Genomic DNA, 21,363 nt, shown 5'->3' with positions numbered 1-21,363 from the left:
CTTGTCTTTTATTGTTTATCCAGCACACTCACGCCACGTAGATCAATGTTTGATGATAGTTTACACTCGGAATAGTACACGCTAATAAGTCACATGACTCTACTGTGTGTATCTTTCTGAGAAATGCACCACATGGTGGCGCTGCTCCCAGTCCACGATCATCCAGAGGTGGACTTGCTGGTGTGTTTTGGATCGTTGTCCTCATGCAGAAGCCAAGGTGGTTTCAGCTTGAGGTCTCCAACAGATTCTCGACAACAGAATTCATGTTTCCATTTATCACAGCAAGTCTTCCAGGTCCTGAAGCAGCTAAACGGCCCCAGACCAGCACACTACCACCACTATATTTTACTGTTGCTATGATGCTCTGGTCAGAGCACAGATTATTTTCCCAAAGGTCTTGAGATGAGATGAGCCTTAAGGTTCTTTTGTTCAGCAGTGGTTTTGGTCTTGGCCACATGTGACCAGTGTCTTTCTTATGGTAGACTCATGAATCTTAACCTTAACTAAGGCAATTGAGGCCTGAAGTTGTTGTGGGGTCTTTTGTGACCTCTCGGATGAGTCTTTGCTGCGCTCTTGCAGGAATTTTGGCTGGCCTGCCACTCTTGGCTTTGCCACTGTTTCGTGTTTTTTAACCTTTTGTGGATAATGGCTCTCACTGTGGTTGGCTGGAGTCCCAAAGCTTTAGAAATGGTGTGACGGTGCTAGCTCTCGCTGGGCAATGAAGGTGCATGTGCAGCAAGTGCATAGGCTGGCATGTAACAAACATAAACTTCTCCCCGTGACATTCAAGGGTACACACTCTATGTCCATATTGAGGGCTATTTTGGGAATAAACATGATAAACATGGTTTTGATGTTTTTTTTAGGTGTTTATGATTGTGTTACAATGTCGTACCACGTCCAGCAGGGGGCTCTGCCTCCACTCTTTCTCAGGGTAGAGATGGGCCATACTTCAAATGTTAGTATGGATCTGATACCAAGTAAAAACACACCACACTACCTGAAATGTAAAAAAAATATCTTAAAAGAAATGACAAAAATAAAAATGTTAATATAAAGATAACTGTAAGAGTAAATAAACCAGAATATACCAAATGAATGATGAAGATGAAATACATTCAGTATAAATGAATACGTAAATACATACACAAGCACTCAATTCAAGGTTTAAAAAATATTTTAAATAGTATAAAGTAAAAAAATTATAAAACCATTTCAATAAATTGCAACAGTAAATAAAAAAATGTTACAAGACATCAGCGTGAAAACAAAATATGAAGAATACATACATAAAAATATATGTAAATACTGACAGTGACTTTTTTACTGAATACAATAAAAATATTTGCATTATTTGTGAACAGTTTAACAATATTTGACACGCCAATGTATATATATATGTATATATATGTATTGCCATACCATAGTTTCAGCAAAATACACTCAACAAAACTGCTATTGACTAGAAACAATATCTATTGTATAATAAATACAAGATATTTCAACAAGACAACAAAAACACACCGATATTTAGCCAAATAGCCATGGAAGAGACCTAAAATATATCCACATAATGGCGCTATTATCGAGACAATAACGCCACGATCCCACTATCGATAACGTTAACGATCAATTCGCCCACCTGTGGCAAATGGGTCTTTCAACGCTCCTGTCATATAGATGATCTTTGACAAATGTTTTAGCAGTAGAAAAAAAACAGCAGTGCGTTCCGATATCGTCACTAAAATAAGAACAAAACATTCATAACTGGAGAAGCGCTTCCGCATGCAGTACTTCCGCCACCCAGCAGATGGCAACAATCAGCGTACGCGACACAATGAAGCGGCAATATAAAACAACACTCAACAAATATGGAAAAGTCGACACTGAAAATGAAACTTTTATACAAAATAGCCAAAAAAATGCACTACGTTAGTACACATTGTTTCTAAAGAATGAAACACTTTCAGACCAAACATCCCAACTTTGATGTTGTCCATCCCATCCCATCCCATCCCACATGATTATTGACGGATAAGGCGGCTCTGGAATTTTACATTTGGAACTGCGGAAGACTCACAGACAAAAGATACACGTCTACAAAATATACGTCTATAGCTTTTTCTATCAGCCAGTGTGTCGCTATGAGAGTGGACGGAGACACCGGTGGCCCAGCTAGGTAGACTGAAGCGTTGGTGCGCCGTTGTCTTCAGTCACTCTCAGACCCAAAAGGGTCTGTGAACTTTCATCGCATGGTGTTAATCTTCAACTGGCTTTTCTTCTTCTTGGACTTTGATTCAGTGAAGACTTGGGAAGGGTAAAATGAACCCACAGAGCATCCATGTAGCTATTATTATTATATATTATTATTTTGACTATTATTGTTTTGACTCTATGTGCATGGAACATGTTCATAACACACTACACTAAAGTCTGCTTTTCTTTTTCAGTGTTTGTGTGTTTCTCATGTGCCATTGTGTATTACACAACCCTGCTTGTGAAACATTAAAGGGATCTTGTGTGCATTTGTCAACGCTCCTCATGAAGGCAACACCTACACGGCGGCTTGTGCAGACATGGTGAGTTGTTGTTATTGTTGTTGTTGTACTCTATGTATGTATCTTATGTTTGTTTGTCTGCTGATTGATACTTTGATTAACACTTCAGTCCTTTCAGGTCATGTTTGTCTGTTGAGAGGGTTGTAAACAGCCAATGCTCAACGCCAATGCTTTTATTATTTTCTTATTTTCTTTATGATTTAAAACACATTTTAGATGATTTTATCGTGTTGTTTGTCTGCAACATGTGAACATATCAATTCATAGTTTGGCTATACTGGAAATCACCCCCGCTACCTCAATATACTTTTCTATCGCTTATCCTCACAAGGGTCACTTCGGGTGAGAGGCGGGGTACACCCTGGACTGGTGGCCAGCCAATCACAGGGCACATATAGACAAACAACCATTCACACTCACATTCATACCTATGGACAATTAACCTAGCGTGTTTTTGGAATGTCGGAGGGAATCGGAGTCCATGGAGAAAAGCCATGGAGAACATGCAAACTCCACACAGAGATGACCAAGGGTGGAATCGAACTCCTAGGTGTGTGGCCTGTGCGCTAACTCCACAGCTATGCAGCACTGGGTTGAATTCAATTAACTGTTATTTTTTTAAATAAATTAATGATTGTGATATAATACATTTAATCAATATTTTAAGGACTTCATTCCATGTATTGTATTTTTTTATACAATGATATGAAATACACTACTCCTCACATAGTATCGGTATCGGCCATACTACCCTGCCTTTTATTGTGATTGTAGTAGTGCAATACCCATGGTTGCCACGAAGAGGTGCTGTTCTACATTTTGCTAAAATTGTATTTCCTTACGAAGTGCTGTAGTGCTGATTCTATACAGTACAGTGCTTCGTAATGTGTTATATACTATAGAAGACATGAGAAAATAAGCTATTTATATTCACTATTTCCTAATATATCCAAATTCTATACAATAGAACACATTCATGAACGAATGGTGCCCCCCCATGTAAGTTAGCTGTTCACGCACACTGTAGCTTTCAGAACTGCGCTCACGTGAATGGAGCATGCTGTGAACGACTCGAACTCCGGAGGTCTCCTTAGTCGTTCACGTGACTTAAAGGCCGTGGCATATCATAGATTAGCATACAGCAACGTTCGCTACCAAACGGCTCCTGATGCCAAATGACTCTCAGCGTCCAAAAGATTCCACTCGTTTGTGAACTTCACATCTTTAGAAGACTGAATGCCGTCTTTTGTCTGCTCAGGTGATTTCTGAAGGACTGACGTCACAGCTCTTGCAGGTGGGTGGAGTTTTACTGAAAGTGGGTGGTTTTGCGTTTGCTAATGAATGCTTTGAAAATGCTGCGTTTTTTTAGGCCGTGGCATCATATCCAGTCTCGAGCTTCGCCTTACTTTTGGCCGCCGTGTCCTCCATATGTTGGTACATCCGAGACTCCTCCACGGTGGACGCCTTCAGCCTCAAGCACGTGCTGATCACAGGATGCGACAGCGGCTTTGGGAACCTGCTGGCCAGGCAGTTGGATCTCCGAGGCTTCCGGGTCATGGCGGCCTGTCTCACCCGGGAAGGCTGCGAAGACTTGGAGCGCTTGGCCTCCCCCAGGCTGAAGACGCTCCTCTTGGACGTAACGGACAGTGAGAGCATCCGGAGGGCGTGGCGCTTTGTGAGCAGGGAGGTGGGAGAGCGAGGTGATGGTCCTCGTTCATCATCATCATCATCCTATTACTTTTCACATCCCATCTTTATAATGACATGAATTCATTTCAAAATACACTTTCAAAATAAAAGTGCATCAAAATGCCAATTAAAACATATTCATAAAATGTCAAATCTTAATATGCAACAAAAATACCAAAAAAAAAAGTATTTCAGTTGTACCCCTTTCCTTGTCTTGCAGGCTTGTGGGGGTTGGTGAACAACGCCGGCAGGTCCACACCCATCGGCCCGTGTGATTGGATGTCCTTGGAGGACTTCACCAAGGTCTTAGACGTCAACCTGCTGGGCGTCATCGAGGTGACGCTTCGCTTTCTGCCGCTCCTCAAGAAAGCTCAGGGGCGGGTGGTGAACGTGGCCAGCGTCCTGGGCCGCCTGGGGATCATTGGAGGGGGGTACTGTCCGTCCAAGTGGGGGGTGGAGGCCTTCTCCGACTGCCTCAGGTCAGCGTCAGATGACCAACTCCATTCCTTTGACTCATTTGGCTTTTATGAGTGCCTCGCTAACGTTCAGCGGTATCACATTGGTATCGCCGATACCAGCTTGGATCTCACTCAGCGTATCGGGAAGGAACCTTAGGAGGATGCTTGTGCCTCGGTATTTTCATCAACTATTCTTCTTCTCAGGAGGGACATGAAGCGGTTTGGTATCAAAGTGAGCATCATAGAACCCGGTTTCTTCAAGACTAACCTGACCCAGCTAGGTCCAGTTGAAGCAGACCTGAGGCGGCTTTGGACCCGCCTCCCCCAGGAGGTGAAAAGCTCCTACGGCGTGACGTACTTAACGGACTGTAAGTAGAAGCGCACGTCGGAAAAGCAGTGAAGAGTCGCGCTTTCTCTCTCCTTTGCTTTCAGACTTGAAGGCCCAGGATTTGTCCATGAGCATGCTGTGCAGTCCACGCATCGCCATGGTAACCAGGTGCATGGAGAAGGCCTTGACCTCCCGCTTCCCTCGCACGCGCTACAGCGCCGGCTGGGACGCCAAGCTGCTGTGGATTCCTTTGTCCTACCTCCCTTCTTGCGTGTCCGATGTGGCCGTCAGCTTCCTTCTGCCCACGCCCGCTGCTGCAGCATGAAGACCACTTCCACATGCTCAAGACTAAATCAAACGCATCCCTCACATCTACGGCGTGATCAGAGATGTGGACTCATGGCCACTTTTCAACGGCGGCAAATCAAGCGCCTTTTGTCATGCTGGCTGATCAGACTGTGAACCCGAGTCCAGTGCACTTTGCTGGGCCACAGCAGGTGGATCCTGATAGTCGTGATCTGGGATGAGGACTCGTCGCTTGGTCACATCCTCATTTCTTCCATCCTTCTGATGCTGACCTCATTTATCACGGTTAAATGGTTCCAGTTGCCATATACCAAACATGTTTACCATCTTCCAAATATAACATTAGAGCCCGCCAGACATAAAATAACACCCCTATAGTCACCCCTACCTTAGCATTAACCAATATAGAAGACATGAGAAAATAAGCTATTTTCCAAATATAACATTAGAGCCCCGCGGACATAAAATAACTCCCCTATAGTCACCCCTATGTTAGCATTACCCAATATAGAAGACATGAGAAAATAAGCTATTTTCCAAATATAGCATTAGAGCCCTCCAGATATAAAATAACACCCCTATAGTCACCCCTACGTTAGCATTACCCAATATAGAAGACATGAGAAAATAAACTATTTTCCAAATATAACATTAGAGCCCTCCGGACATAAAATAACACCCCTATAGTCACCCCTACGTTAGCATTAACCAATATAGAAGACATGAGAAAATAAGCTATTTTCCAAATATAACATTAGAGCCCTCCGGACCTAAAATAACACCCCTATAGGCTCCCCTACGTTAGCATTACCCAATATAGAAGACATGAGAAAATAAGCTATTTTCCAAATATAGCATTAGAGCCCTCCGGACATAAAATAACACCCCTATAGTCACCCCTACGTTGGTGCTTTTTGTACTTTTTTTGCTGCCTCTTTTGACAATGTTTTTTTATATCTTTAGAACACAGGGAAGAGAAAGACGTGTGTTCCGTCTCACATAAGAGTTGTGGCAGCGATCAATGTGTTCCAGACAGGAAGTGACATCAGGGGTTCAGAGTTGAGTCTGAGCTGGTCTACGGCCCCAACGTTATGATTCTTACTATTGTTTACTATAGGCTGTTGTTCACCCAGCCAGCAAATACTGGCCCCTAGTGACCAACGTACAGTACTACATTCTCCTTTTGAATGTGGTTCTGGTTCCTGGTATTTGACATCATTTAGCCTTTTATTTATTTTCACCTTCCAGCATGAAACATGACGACTACGGGACGAAGGAATACTGTCGTCAGAGCTTCCTGTACAAATACACAAAGATATACACACCTGTGAAGTAGCTCACAATAAAGACAAGGATTGGCAGGAGAATCCTCACAAGGCATAGACTTGTTTTCTTCATCCCAAACGTTTATCTTGAACATGTGTTGTCGTCCCCCAGGCTGCATAAAAAAATAAATTCTGTGCAAAGTGTGAGCGCCATCATTGTGGGCGGGGCTATACGTCACTGTCCTCTTTGACCAGGTTGGCGGTGTCCTTGAAAGTGTCCTCTGTTGGTGAAAAGGAGCTGGGATGATGATGGTGGTGATGATGATGGTGGTGGTGGTGGTGGTGGGGGTGATCGCTCCTTTGAGGTTTAGTGGGCGGGGCAAGCGGCGAGGGTCCCCGAGTGTCTCCGTCGCCTTCTGCGGCCTTCTCATCCTTCATCTGGCAAATATTGGAAAGTAAATGGACGTCAGTTATTCCCTTGAAGACACCCAAATATGACGATAATATTTAATGCACAAGATTAGACACATGCAATCCAGAAAATGATATGTAAATATTACACTTAGGGGGAAAAAGCTAATAAATTGATAATAAAAGCATAAATACTGCAGATTTCAGAAAACAACTGATAGAATGATACAGCACTCTACAAGAAGCAATGAAGTCTGTAAAATTAATTAAAAAAAAATCAAAAAATGGTCACAACTATAATGATGAAAATGATAATATTAATGATGATTATAATAATGGTGATAATAACAATAATAATGGTAATAATGATAAAGATTATAACAATAATGATAATAATATTACAATGATAATATTAACAATTCATTCATTTTCTACCGCTTTTTCCTCACGAGGGTCGCATGGGTGCTGGAGCCTATCCCAGCTGTCTTCGGGCGAGGGTACACCCTGGACTGGTGGCCAGCCAATCACAGGGCACATATAGACAAACAACCATTCACACTCACATTCATACCTATGGACAATTTGGAGTGGCTAATTAACCTAGCATGCAAACTCCACACAGAGATAGCCGACGGTGGAATCGAACCCTGGTCCTCCTAGCTGTGAGCTCTGCGCGCTAACCACTCGACCGCCGCCGTTGTGTAAAAGCCTATTTTTGTGCTTCCTGAGCATCCAGCCTACCTTGGAGTACGATGGCTTCTCAAAGGAGCTGCCGGGCTTCAGTTTGCGTTTGAATAATTTCCACGTTGACTCCTGAAAATGCCGACACAAAATTTTAAATTGGTCGGTGGAGCGTTAAGAGAAAGCGACGCCACCGACCTCAGCTGCTTTGGTGCTGCCAGACGTGGCGTCCGCAGGAATCCCGCCCTGTTCCCCACGATAGACCGGGTTCACAAAGTTGTTGTGGAACTGCTCGCCAGTCACGTTGACGCTCACCTGTTGATGAAGGAAAGGGGGTTCTTCCTCATCCTCTTTATGGATGAAATGAGCGACGCTCATATTTTATGGCTCAAGAGTGATGTACATAATACATATTCATGTTGAATATGTATTATGTATTATGTAATGAGTGACCTATGAAAGGTTCATGGTTGACCTTATGTGGCTGAGACTTGGCCAGACAAAATGCAACAAATTATAAAGTGTGTGTGTGTGTGTGTGCGTGTGTGCGTGTGTGTGTACCTGAGAGGCGTGGATAACAGCTGGGTCGGTGGACACGGGGGTTGTGTTGGCATATAACGGGTTCTCAAACGTGACAGGATGCCTCGCAGCTTCCATGGCAACATGATCGTCCTATGGTGACATTGCTCCATCAGCTTCATGTACTGCAGCGCCCTCTGCCGGCAGGATGCTGCTGTGCAACCTCAGCATCCATGACCGTGCTTCAGGTCACAGCTCGACAGCAAGTTCGTTTTTCTTCACTTCAAACAAGCGTTTCCATCTCAACTCACCATCGGCATGGTGGTGTCAATGAACGACACTCCGATGTGCGCAGGTCCGAGATCCACATTATCGCCAGAGTGAAAGGTCACTCCATTTCCTGCGTCGCTGGACTTCACCAAACTGCTGAGGCTGCAGAAAAACAAATACTAATATTTCAGATTACTCCTTAACTTACTCACAGGAAGACATCCCCCCTCCAGTAGCGGCCTTTTTGGAGGATCCAGCCATCTTCCATCCATCCATCCATCCATCCATCCATCCATCCATCCATCCATCCATCCATCCATTCATCCTTCCATCTATCCATTCATCCATACATACATCAAACCATCCATCATTCATCATCCATCTGTCCATCTATACATCCATCATCCATCCATCTATACATCCATCCATCATCCATCTATACAACCATCCATCTACACATCCATTCATCCATCATCCATCCATCTATACATCCATCATTCATCATCCATCCGTCCATCTATACATCCATCCATCCATCCATCATCCATCCATCCATCCAACCATCCATCATCCATCCATCTATACATCCATCATTCATCATCCAACCGTCCATCTATACATCCATCCATCCATCATCCATCCATCACCCATCCATCTATACATCCATCCATCCATCATCCATCCATCCATCCATCATCCATCCATCTATACATCCATCATTCATCATCCAACCGTCCATCTATACATCCATCCATCCATCATGCATCCACCCATCAGCCATCCATCCATGTTTTTCTACCTGGGCAGCTTGGGCATGGAAGGGATGAAGGACCCGGTTCGTTTATAGTTGAGGAAAACTCCGACTGCCAACGCTCCGGTGATGATGATGATGATGACTGCCAGTAGAACTGCCACAGCTGCAGACGGGAAAGGTGGAAAATATGGAAAATATGGACAGAGAACATATGCATTGGATTATTTATGTGAGCAGCATCCCATACCACTTTATTTATACTATACTAATATACTATACTAATCTATACTATACTAATCTTTCTAAAACGCTCCAACCACAACCGCAGCTGAAAGCAAAGGGCTGGATATCCAATTACTAAGTAAACCTCAGGAAAAACAGAAATATAACAGGTATTAAAAAATGTATTTTTTAAAATGAGGCTGATAACCTTTGACTGACGGAGGAATATCATGAAAATACTTGTCGGACTATACAAAGCTACCTGACACGTCTGATCTTTTGTTGTCGAACAAAACCGACGAGAACTCGAGACAAGCTCCTCGCTTCATATGATGCATGTCACATAAGCATCAAACAGGTCTTTTTTGCATCATCACCATCATATTCATAGCAAATATAGGTGTATATATTTTTAGCATCTTCGTGGTCAGAACTATATCTTTGATGCAGTATTTATTAGAAATGCATAATATCTTTTTGTAAAACTGATATGGTACCGATAACAATTAACTTTTTAAAAAAATATATAGTTATAGTATATATAATATAGTATAGTTTGTGCACACCCGGGGGGCAGAATGAGGATGTGACCGAGTGTACCTGCTGATGTGTCCTCATCAAATCCAGTATGATGGATTTGATGATTCCCACGACCACATGACTACTACCTTTTGTACTTTTCAAATGCAGCGATACCATATTTCTATCTATAGAAATGTATGGAAACTGGATGGTCTAGAAAGCTTTGTGTGCAGGTTATTGTGTGGAGCTGCTCTATAGGCAAATGTGTCCATCTTTGATTGTGGAGGTGCATCTCCCCGTCTGTACTGATGTTACATAATGAAAGGTTCAGTTGCAACAGTTACCTGTTCCTGCAGGGGCTCCTCGTGACTTGCCCATCTCGCAGTAGCTCCCCACGTAGCCGTAGGAGCACCTTAGCGGAAGATGGGAAGGTTTTAGTCGGTGAATATTTACCTTCTGGTCAACAACAGCCGGAAGTACACTCACTTGCATTTGGGCAGACCCCCTTCATCAGTGTAGCACGTCCCACCATTCATGCATCTGCATGCAAGCGGCATTGCAACAGGCGCCTCAATGGCTACGGTGGTTTAGGGGTGCACATGGGGGTGGGGGTGGGGGGGGCAGAAGCCCAGCAAACATCAAATCAAAAGGGAGACGAAGACACAAGGCAAGCAATGCAGCAGACGATGGTAGTGATGCAGTCATGCAATCACGATGGAAGCTTACCCGCGTCGCATTCGCTGGAGTCAAAATCCATTGGAGAGGACCCTTGGGGGCAGGCACAGGTGTACCCCCCGGGCCGGAGGAGACACAGGTGGCTGCACACATTCTTGCAGGGGTTGGGCACTGAGGAGGGTGGAGCACAATCACTCATTGTCACTCAATCAACATCGTCAATAACCTTTTACTCATCAGGGACTTAGTACCTAGGAAGGCACTCACTACAATACTTGTAGTACTCTTGTTCTGCAAGTTTGTTTTTTTTTACTTCATAATTACTGTACTGACACTTCTTTAAGGAGACTTTGGATGTGAGAGTCCATAGTCTGGTGGAGGACACCCAGGCTTTCTCTTTTTTTCTTTCTTTGCAACATTGAATATAACTTATTTTTGATCATAATAAAATACAATAAAAACCTCGTTTTACATCATCCATGAGTGTGGGACCATTTGTGACATTCTAAAAATACAATTTGAACAAATAAATCCCATAACATTAAACATTTTTTGTAGAAATCATTTACAAAAATGCTCCAATGAGGCAACATTACCCGATTACTGTATAAGTGAGCAACTCAAGGTCTCCTTTTTTCTCCTGCCTGTGACGTTAGCAGCCTATCGTAAGCAAATATTCCCTTTTTGAGGGAGAAAGTTGTCGCTAGTTGCACCAATTGCTTTGTGATGACAGAAAAAAGAAATCTAGCACACAGAAAACTTTATCAGCATTTGAAAAGTAAAAAAAAGTTTGCTGGAGAACTCGGAGTGTGTGTCCAAATACAGTGCACCTTGCTGGGCCAGGCTATGTGGCTCCTCCCCCTCTATACTATGTTGTCCTGGTAGTAGTCATGTCATATTTGATTGGGGCTAATCAACACTTGGTACACTTGGTCACATCCTCATTTGTTCAAGTCCTTCTTACCCCCAGGTGGGCACAAACTACACTTATATCTAATTTAAAAAACATAAAAAAGTAAGTTTTACCATCTCAGAAAGTTATTGGTGTGCGTCTCTAATACAAAATATCAAAATGACAAAATGCATTGGTGTCTGGTATGAAGACGTGAGTGTGATGGAGGTCTGACCTGAGAGGTTGTGTCGATGCTCCTGGTAAATGCGGACCTGCGTCAGCCAGGGGTTGATAGTTAAAACTTTGACTTTGCTTCCTTTCCCAAATTTGTTGGTCCTCCACACTTCCCCTTTCTCCTTGGTGGTCCAGTACACATGGCCCTCAAACAGGTCCACGCTGTACGGATTCCCAATGTCTGGATCGCAAAACAGTACAAGAGTGTCAGGATACTGTGCTTTTATTTTGAAGAAGACATCTCTGACCTCCGGATATGATGATCTTTCTGTCTGTGCCATCAGGCTTCATGGACTCAATGATATTTTCTTTGGAGTCACACCAGTAGATCCTGTTCCCATTCAGATAGTCCAAAGCCAGACCGGTAGGCCAGCCCAGGTCTTCTTGGCTAACCAGAACCTGCCGGTTCTGGCCATCCATCCACGCTGACTCGATTTTGGGTCTCCTTCCCCAGTCTGTCCAATACATGGTCCTGCAGTGGACACAACGCTTAGCTTAGTAGAACACATTGTGCAACCACCACAACATGTATACAGACATACCCGAGTGCTGGGTTGACAACAATAGCAGCAGGCTGGTCCAGGTCAGTGTGGATGAGCCACTTCCTGTAGCGCCCATCTAATTTGGCCACCTCGATGCGATTGGTGCCTGCATCAGTCCAGTAAATATGCCTGGAAGGACACAACGTCTTACCCATATACCAAAATCAGAAAGTCAGTTTTAATATCATTTATGACAAGTGTCTGCTACCCACTGAGAATTATTTATTATTACCATTTATTATTTATTATTTATTATTTATTATTTATTATTTATTATTTATTATTTATTATTTATTATTTATTATTTATTATTTATTATTATTTATTTATTTAAAATAGAAAAACTGTTTACAGTCTTATAAATACGACTTTCAACATTACAAGAGCCCTCAATACATTAAATAACACCCCTACAGTCACCTTCACATTTGTATTACCGATATAGTAGATATAGTCAGAGAAAATAAGACATAAATAAGATTATATAGACTCACGCATTAGCGGTTTCTTGTTATTTTTTTTCTGTACAGCGCGCTACCACTGTGCTTGTGTCATTATAATACATCAATGTAGTACTGTAATGGTGGCTTTAAATGATTTTCCACTCGTATTACCCATTATAGTAGGTAAAGTAAGTGTACATTGAAAAGGTAAATAAAACTCCTGCCAAAGCAGCGTCACAGTAGATGTGTTCCCTAGGGAACACTAATGAGGAGTCCAGTTCCTGCCTCACAAATGACTGACCTAGTGGCCAATGCAGAATACTATATTCATGATGAGAATACTTGTTCTGCCTTGTATTTGTATTGTAGTTCATTTAGCCATTTTATGCTTGAAAATGCTTCATTTAGGCTAAGGACAATTTACATTTTCCCCCAAATAATATGCCGTATCCAACCAGTGATAATTGATTCATTTTTGAAAAGTGAGTGAAGGCGCGATGTTCAAACCGTGATATTGCGAGGGACGGCTGACTGTAAATTAATTTGAGTAAAAGTAAAAAAAATCCTGGGACGTTACCCGCCAACCCAGTCCACAGCGATGCCGTCAGGATTGGCCACGTATTTCAGGTTGAGGTCCACATCCCTGGCGGGGTTGTTGCCTTGATCGTTGAAGGTTGTCATGTATGCCCGTTTGATGGAACCAAATTGAGACGCCCGACCAAGAACTGTCCAGTACACGATACCTACAGCGCAACGTCAGTCAGAATACAGCAAAACATTTCGAGTATTATGATAAAGTCTTACTCAGGCCTTGTCTGTCCGGGTCCCACAGGTAGTCCAGAGCCTGAATGTGCTCTGCATTGTCCACGTAGTCGGAATACTGCTCCGAAGACAGGTTGAATCGGCGGATGCGCACATTATCCGGCAGGAGAAGCACTGGTGGGTTTCCTTTTGAATGCGTGGCAGATGTTCATGTTTGTTTTAATTGAACATCACAGTAATGCGTCTTCGGAAAGTGCAAACCTTGGGCAGCGCACTCGGTGCCGTGCGGCTCTCCGAAGGAGACGAAGCCTTCGGCACAGAAACACTCGTAGCTTCCCTTTGTGTTCTTGCACTCTTGTGGACAAATCCCGTACACCTCACACTCATTGATATCTTTAAAAAAAACGTGTCAAGTCAGTGTAGAAAAACACAAAGTATAATACTAATAATAATTTATTATTTAATAATAAATAATAAAAAATAATACACAGCAACCAGAACAAATTCATCGTACTTTGTGAATTATACATGGCAATAAACCTGATTCTGATTATGGTTATTTCATGTGTAGTAGGCTCTAATCATATTTAGGATTTATTATGATAAACAGGTTTCCTATGCCATAATTACACAAATAATCAATTTATAAAGAAGGAAACATACTTCAGGAAATTCACCTATCATGATCATGTCTGGAACCAATTGTCCGCCATAAATGAGGGATTATTGTATGATCATTTAGATTTTTTATATTGTCTTATATTCGGGTGAATACTGTACTTCACAGCGTATCATAGTGTCTTGCATGCATTTACACAGAGTATAACTTCAAGTGGCTGTGGGAAGCACACAGATGAGCTCAGTGGGTGCTATAAACACTGGAATAGTCTAATATTTTCTTATTAACGTAAATAATAGCTTCAACATCCTAAACAAAACACTCAATGACAATTGTTTATAATTGTTTATCAAAAGTGTACCCCACCTTCACAGCTGTGTCGTTCGGTGCTTCTGGCCCGGTAGCCCGGCATGCAGGAGCACAGAAAGCCTCCGTCGCTGAGGTCGGTACAGTTGTGTTCACACATGTGATCACTGCAGACGTGTCCACTGTGCTGGTCTGACATCAGCACATAGAACAATATGATAAGCATTACATGGACACTATATGCCAAATCTATTTTCATATGCTACAGTATACATGTACAGTGGTGTGGAAAAGTGTTTGCCCCCTTTCTGGTTTCTTATTTTTTTGCATGTTTGTCACACTTCAATGTTTCAGATCAATAAACAAATTCAAATATTAGCCAATGACATCACAACTGAACACAACATGCAGTTTTTAAATTAAACTTTTTATTATTAAGGGATAAAAAACATCAAAATCTGTGTGAAACTGTGTGAAAAAAGTGATATTTATTGACTTCTATCAGTCTGGAAAATGTTATGGAAAGCTTTGGGACTCTAGCCAACCAAAGTGAGAGCCGTTATCCACAAATAGAGAAAACAGTGGGACGGTGGTGAACTTTCCAAGAGTGGCCGGCCAACCAAAAGGACCTTGAGAGCGCAATGACGACTGATCCAAGACGTCAGGACCTGGAAGACTTGCTGTGATAAATGTAAACTAAGATAAATGGAACAGCCATCTGTTGATGACCTCCAGCTGAAACCAACTTGGGTTGTGTAGCAGGACAATAATCCAAAACACACCAGCAAGTCCACCTCTGAATGGCTGAAGAAAAACCAAATGAAGACTTTGGATTGGCCCAGTCCAAGTCCTGACCTGAATCCTATTGAGATGCTGTGGCATGACCTTAAAAAGGCTTCATGCTCCAAAAAAGCCTCCAATGTTGCTGAATGACAACAATTCTGCAAAGATGAGTGGGCCAACATTCCGCCACACACAAACTTGATTGCAGTTGTTGCTGCTAAGGGTGGCCCAATCAGTTCTTAGCTTTAGGGGGGCATCACTTTTTCACACAGAGTTTTGGATTTAGTTTCCCCTTAAAAAATATTTAAAAACTGCATTTTGCGTTGAGTTGTGTTGTCATTGACTAATATTTACATTTGATGATGTGAAACATTTAGGTGTGACCAACACCACTGCAGGAGATTAGGGTCAATCTCTCAAGGTAAAACCACATCCTGGTTTCTAAGAGTAAAGTGCTATAAAAGACCTCTACCAGTTAAGTGTTTCATGTTACTTACGGCAGCCCAATTCATCCGACTGGTCGCCACAGTCGTCATAATCATCACAGGCGTACTGGAGAGGAATGCATTGGCCATTACTGCATTTGTACTCCTCATCTGTACAGGGTCCATGCGTGGGACTTTGGCCTGGACACAAACATCATGGATGGTCACAGAACAAGGTCAGATGATCCATGACAGTCGTGTCGTACTTACAGTTTTCTTGTCTCTCGTCCGAACCGTCCCCACAGTCGTCTACGGAATTGCACAGCTCGTGAGTGTAGATGCATCGGTTGTTGTCGCAGCGGAAACGGAACTGCGTCTCACACGGCAACGTCACTAAGGGAGGAAAGACTCGGTGTCACGCGGGTGTGTGCAATGCAGGACTTTGTGTGGGGGCGTCTTACGGCACAGGTGAAGCTCCTCGTCAGAGTTGTCTCCGCAGTCATCGTCTCCGTCGCACTTCCAGTGAGGCTGGACGCACACGTGGTTCTTACACTCAAACAGGAAGTGGGGGCAGTACGTGCCGTTTGGAAAGCGTGGGGCTAAAAGTCAGAAGCAGAATGTTCAAATTAGGGACGCACACCGGAGCTCCGTATTGAACTCAATCGAAGACACAGAAGCAGAAACTCACGACACGTCGACTCATCCGTGTAGTCCACACAGTCTGCGTTTCCGTCGCATTTGAAGCGATCGGCGATGCAGTGTCCACTTCCACACTGGAAGTAACCTGGGTGGCACCTTCGTAGCTCTGCAAGACAAAAACCGGGTCACCTCCTTTCTTTTCAAGACTTTTCTCACAAATACGGTGTAACACTGCCATTCTAATATGATGGCGATGTTAATTACTGTTAATTGACATGACATAACATATCTAATAACAATGTGGAGCTGTGTGACTTTCTGGCACCATATTCTGCATTCAGTCACCCAATTTAGTTGAAAAAAATTAATTCATTTTCTACCGCTTTTCCTAACAAGGGTCGCGGGGGGGTGTTGGAGCCTATCCCAGCTGTCTTCGGGTGAGAGGCGGGGTACACCCTGGACTGGTGGCCAGCCAATCCCAGGGCACATATAGACAAACAACCATTCACACTCACATTCATACCAATGGACAATTAACCTTGCATGTTTTTGGAATATGGGAGGAAACCGGAGTACCCGGAGAAAACCCACGCATGCACGGGGAGAACATGCAAACTCCACACAGAGATGGCCGAGGGTGGCATTGAACCCTGGTCTCCTAGCTGTGAGGTCTGCGTGCTAACCACTCGCCGGCCATGCAGCCGTTGAAAAAAATATCAACAGAAATCAGTGATTTTTGGAGGAAAAATATAACTTTTAATTATATGTATAAAATGTTATACCTAAATGTTTTTCCTCCAAAAAATGTTTGGAAATGATCATAACTGGACAATAATTGGTAAATATGTGACAATACAGGTAAATATGTCCCACAGTTAAAAGAAAGCCACAACTGTTGACATACTTATATATTTATGCTGATTTCATTTGTTTCATTGACTGACATTTTTTGGTCAAGTGTATAGGCAGAGATTTCGCACATCCTTGAACACACTCAGTTGCTCTGAGACGCAAGAATGGCAGTTGAAGAGTGAAGGGGGGGGGGGGTTAAATGTAACTATTAAAGTCACATTTGTTACAAATGTAGATCTGAAATCAGAGCAAATGTAAACATCAAGCCAACAAGTGGGTCTGGAGGGGGAGGAGAATGACACACGGCTCGTGTGTTATTGGGTCATTTTACGGGTGTATCCACCCCTTGCAGATTTTTAGCATTCCCAAAAAAGGCAAAGATCTACTGCTTTAGTAACTTTATGGACCTGATTATGTTGTATAATGAAGTTTGAGAGAGAACACGGCCATCTATTCTCCCGACTCTACTAGCTCTGCATGCATGGAAGCTTTCATTTGGCCTGAATAAAAGACCGCAGGTGGTCCTGTCTCAGAAAAATCCAAGTTTTACAGCGTCTTGGCACGGTGGTCCACAGTTCCCAACAAACAGGCAGACAGACCCCCAGCCAAAACAAAGAGCCTCCACCCACCACAGTCCCTTTCATCCGAGTTGTCTTCGCAGTCGTTGTCATGGTCACAGACCCAACGGTCGGGAATGCAGCGCAGATTATCGCAGCGAAACTCGCTCTCGGTGCAAGTGCGTGGTGCTGAGGGGGAAAAGCAGATATTTCACAAGTGAGGAGTTAAAGATGCTTATTTTCACAAATTCCCTCCTCTGAGACGCATTCATCAACCCCGAAGGAACAAGTCAACATGCTTTCAAGGCCTCCTTATGATTGTACTCCTTCTTATGACCCAGCTATTGGCCGAACCAGAAAGACACTTTTAATTCCTCCTTATGAAGCCGATATTGGATTCTGTGGGGTCAGAGGGTGACACATTCCCTCCCTCCTCAGGACAGTCTGTTTCTCAAAATGCCGATAAGCTTTGCCGGTCTTGCAAAATATCAGCTCTGATAAAAGCACAACAGAAAACAATGACTGGCATTCATGCACGTATCTTCCAAATAATTCCTTTATGACACACAATGTCATGATATTCATGTATTCATGTATCGATGTATGATGTCTCTATTTGCCAATTGACTAGAGGTTGATAATGATGATGATGGTTTGATTCCACATGCCCCAAAAGGAGGAGGAGGAGGAAGCAAGGCATATTTAATCCTACCCCCCATCCGTATCAAGCTTAAAAGTGTCCCTTTCCAAGATTCAGGAATACTGGAAGACACACACTACAAAATGAGGATGTTTCATAAAACAAATGCTACAATTCAAGTTATAAATTTGTTGTGTTTAGGCCGGCAGAGACTGAAATTCATAAAAAGCAAATTTGTCACGATTTTGCACTTTATTCAGCGGTTCTTGAACCCATCATACTAACGTCAGGCACGGCTCATCTTCCGTTTTCCATCTTCCACAGTGATGTGCAAATCCATACTGAAATATCAATACTTCCAGGATCATGCTCTGATCATTTCATGCTCTGAAATCAACTCTAAAATTAAAAATATCAATACTTTTGATACTTCAGTCATCAGTGATACCAGCCTGAATTTTACTCAGTATTGGATCGGAACCAAACCAGTGATATTGCACATCACTAGTGGTGAGGAGATGCACATTTTATACTTGAACTGTCTTTTTTAAGTGTGTGAGACATACGGTATTTAGGGCTGTAACTGGGAAGGCACAATCACTGTTTTCAAATGCATGTAGATGTATTGTAGATGCTGATACTGATACAAATGCAACTCCTAACATTTGTATAAAAAATACAAAATACATCAGGAGGTTACCTACAGCCACAGCCGTTCATGTTTTTTGACATGGTGCTAATTAGAGACCCTGGTGGTTCTTTGGATTTGTAGACCAGGGACGAAGAGATGATGTTTACTTTTTTAGGTTTCATTCGACAAAGTGGGGGGGGGGCTTTCTGTGTCCCTCAGACAAACTGGTTGGAGAAAGAGGAACACTCACTGCAGCTGTGTTCATCAGAGTTGTCCCCACAGTCATCATCCCCGTCACAGCGCCAGCGCAGCGGGATGCAGCGATGGTTGTCACACTGGAAATCTCCACTGGCGTCGCAGGCTACCTCATCTGAAAGGAAATAGATAAATAGATTACAAACAAATATAATAAGAATGCTTGTTTGTTTATATGTGCCAGGCTCCAGCATACTACTAATAATAATCGGCACATAAAATGGATGGATGGGATAATATAACAATGAAAAAACACCTTTTACAATAGGAGTATGTGTGAAGGCTTTATAGTTCTTATGTATTTTCTTGTGATTATGCCAGAATCAGCATACGGATGGTTGTATTAGATTTTTATTTTTATTTTAGATTTTTATTTTTTTACAAGAATGCAATTAGAATGAATGCGGCAGGTATGAGCAGGTGAGGGGCGGCCATGTTTTCATAAGATCTGTTAGAAATGGGCTGAAACCTATTTTCACCATGTTATGAGCGGACATGCTCTACCTGTGTCTATACACGGCAGGTTGAGTTTTGGCCCACATGATGCTGCTTTCATAACTTCATCGTTGGGGGTATTAAGTCATGCTGAAAGTTTGAAACCGAAGGTATCTTTTCATAATGAAAGTGCAGGGAGGGAGTAGGGGAGTGTGTTTGAGACAGATGGGTGACCTCCATTCATGCCAGTGTGTGTGTGTGTGTGTGTGTGGATAAGGCTGCAGGGGTTAGTGGAGGGGAGCTGGTGTGAGCCGTCTCCACCACACGGTGCTGGGTGTGAAAGATAGAGCTTCCACCTGGCCCATCTGCTGCATTCTTACAGGAAGATTAGCACTGCTCTCCCTCTTACTCGGGCATGGCACTAATGGAGCCAGGGCCTCTGATAAGACTCAGGAGGGTGACGGCTCATGTGTGTGTGTGTGTAGACTACAAAGCTCCCTGTACAAACCCCTGCCCCCCATGCACGGACAGACCAACAACACAGATATGTAGACCTGTTTTAATCCAACAGCTCGTAAATGTGGGAGTGCTGATAGCCTCTTGTTGACAATTTGGATTACATCACAGTGTGAAGGGTTGCTGTGAGGAGAAGATTCATTGGCATTCAAACACTCCGTTTTTCCACGTGTGACTGATAGCGACTGATTGTGTGCAGGCAGGAGGTTTTTAAGCGGCCTCACTGGGAACACGGGACGACTCACCGCAGCCATCCTCGTCGCTGTTGTCTCTGCAGTCGTTGTGTCCGTTGCACACGGACCAAAGCGGCACACATCGGTAGTTCGTCTTGCAGGCAAACTCCGTGTGGTTGTCACATCGATACGCTGGTCCCACTTGGAAAGAAAACAAAGTAAGGCACTTTTTACTGTGTGTGAAGGACAACACGATGCTTGGGCTGGTTTACATCAGGGGGGTCCAGACGTTTTCCAGTCAGGGTCACGAAGCAAGGTAAAGGAAGCTACTTCATAAAGCAACACATGGAGCTATGTTAAGAAATTATATGTATTTCCAGAAAGAAAACAGCATGCTGTACATGTTTTGCGTGTACACTAAGAGATGGAAGGATGGAATACTTAACCAAGGAGTAGATGAAACAAGACTTACTGCATTCGTCGAGAGGCTCATCAGAGTTGTCCCCACAATCATCATCCGTGTCACATTTCCAGGTTTGAGGGATGCAGCGCCCGTTTCGGCATTTAAAGTGTCCGGGGCGACAAGTCCTGGTAGAACAATGGGAAGGGTCTTCATCGGAGTGATCGGTGCAGTCCTCTTCGCCGTCGCACTGCCACGACTCAGGGATGCACTGCTTATTCCCACACTGCCACTGGTGAGCTTCACACTGGTGTGTCGCTGGGCGAAATAACACTCAACGTGAGAACGGGACAGACACGTGAAGACTAAAAATAAAGCACAACCAACCACACAGGACAGGATCTTCATCAGAGCCATCGTGGCAATCTTGTTTGCCGTTGCACAGGAAGTGCGGACTAGTGCAGTTCCCGTCGTGACACTGGAAATGGCCCAGCCTGCAGTGGTGAGGGGGGCAGGTGGGCGGCTCGTCTGAACCGTCTCGACAGTCTCGCTGGCCGTCACACTTCCACCAGATTGGAATACAACTGTCGGAGTACCAAGG

At 43.4% G+C, this 21,363-nt stretch overlaps 2 protein-coding genes across 13 annotated transcripts in view; one reads left to right on the top strand and one right to left on the bottom strand.

The window, feature by feature from the left end:
- Positions 1-2,135: 2,135 nt before the first annotated feature.
- rdh1 (retinol dehydrogenase 1) lies at positions 2,136-6,802 on the top strand. 3 transcript variants are annotated; one of them, XM_058081998.1, is made up of 7 exons: positions 2,138-2,317; positions 2,451-2,579; positions 3,817-3,852; positions 3,928-4,258; positions 4,468-4,726; positions 4,910-5,073; positions 5,138-6,802. In XM_058081998.1, the coding sequence occupies exons 2-7, from the start codon at positions 2,577-2,579 to the stop codon at positions 5,356-5,358; spliced, it is 1,014 nt and encodes a 337-aa protein (XP_057937981.1). In that variant the 5' UTR covers positions 2,138-2,317; positions 2,451-2,576; the 3' UTR covers positions 5,359-6,802. The 3 variants fall into 3 exon arrangements, with proteins under 3 accessions (XP_057937983.1, XP_057937981.1, XP_057937982.1); XM_058082000.1 differs by lacking the exon at positions 3,817-3,852 and having other exon boundaries at positions 2,136-2,317; XM_058081999.1 differs by lacking the exon at positions 2,138-2,317 and having other exon boundaries at positions 2,385-2,579.
- Positions 5,266-21,363, bottom strand: part of lrp2a (low density lipoprotein receptor-related protein 2a) — a 60,664-nt gene continuing 44,566 nt past the window's right edge. For 6 of the 10 annotated variants that reach the window (XM_058081817.1, XM_058081820.1, XM_058081814.1 and 3 more), the window contains 25 exons: positions 21,150-21,346; positions 20,835-21,080; positions 20,435-20,563; positions 19,234-19,353; positions 17,785-17,901; positions 16,353-16,469; positions 16,126-16,263; positions 15,935-16,057; positions 15,737-15,865; positions 14,517-14,648; positions 13,793-13,924; positions 13,574-13,717; positions 13,347-13,512; positions 12,327-12,455; positions 12,033-12,256; positions 11,786-11,965; positions 10,710-10,829; positions 10,470-10,560; positions 10,328-10,395; positions 9,285-9,402; positions 8,527-8,647; positions 8,258-8,368; positions 7,895-8,011; positions 7,757-7,828; positions 5,267-7,042 (listed from right to left, as the gene is read on the bottom strand). In XM_058081817.1, the coding sequence (XP_057937800.1) occupies positions 6,833-7,042; positions 7,757-7,828; positions 7,895-8,011; positions 8,258-8,368; positions 8,527-8,647; positions 9,285-9,402; positions 10,328-10,395; positions 10,470-10,560; positions 10,710-10,829; positions 11,786-11,965; positions 12,033-12,256; positions 12,327-12,455; positions 13,347-13,512; positions 13,574-13,717; positions 13,793-13,924; positions 14,517-14,648; positions 15,737-15,865; positions 15,935-16,057; positions 16,126-16,263; positions 16,353-16,469; positions 17,785-17,901; positions 19,234-19,353; positions 20,435-20,563; positions 20,835-21,080; positions 21,150-21,346 (3,451 nt within the window). In that variant the 3' untranslated portion in view covers positions 5,267-6,832. Of the gene's footprint in view, positions 7,043-7,756; positions 7,829-7,894; positions 8,012-8,257; positions 8,369-8,526; positions 8,648-9,284; positions 9,403-10,327; positions 10,396-10,469; positions 10,561-10,709; positions 10,830-11,785; positions 11,966-12,032; positions 12,257-12,326; positions 12,456-13,346; positions 13,513-13,573; positions 13,718-13,792; positions 13,925-14,516; positions 14,649-15,736; positions 15,866-15,934; positions 16,058-16,125; positions 16,264-16,352; positions 16,470-17,784; positions 17,902-19,233; positions 19,354-20,434; positions 20,564-20,834; positions 21,081-21,149; positions 21,347-21,363 lie in introns of those variants that run through there. The other 4 variants (XM_058081813.1, XM_058081815.1, XM_058081821.1 and 1 more) reach the window with 3 other exon arrangements.

The sequence above is a fragment of the Doryrhamphus excisus genome, chromosome 9 (assembly GCF_030265055.1).
Source record: "Doryrhamphus excisus isolate RoL2022-K1 chromosome 9, RoL_Dexc_1.0, whole genome shotgun sequence".
NCBI lineage: Eukaryota > Metazoa > Chordata > Actinopteri > Syngnathiformes > Syngnathidae > Doryrhamphus > Doryrhamphus excisus.
The sequence above is the reverse complement of the archived record's forward strand: the minus strand, read 5'-3'. Positions and strand labels throughout refer to the sequence as shown.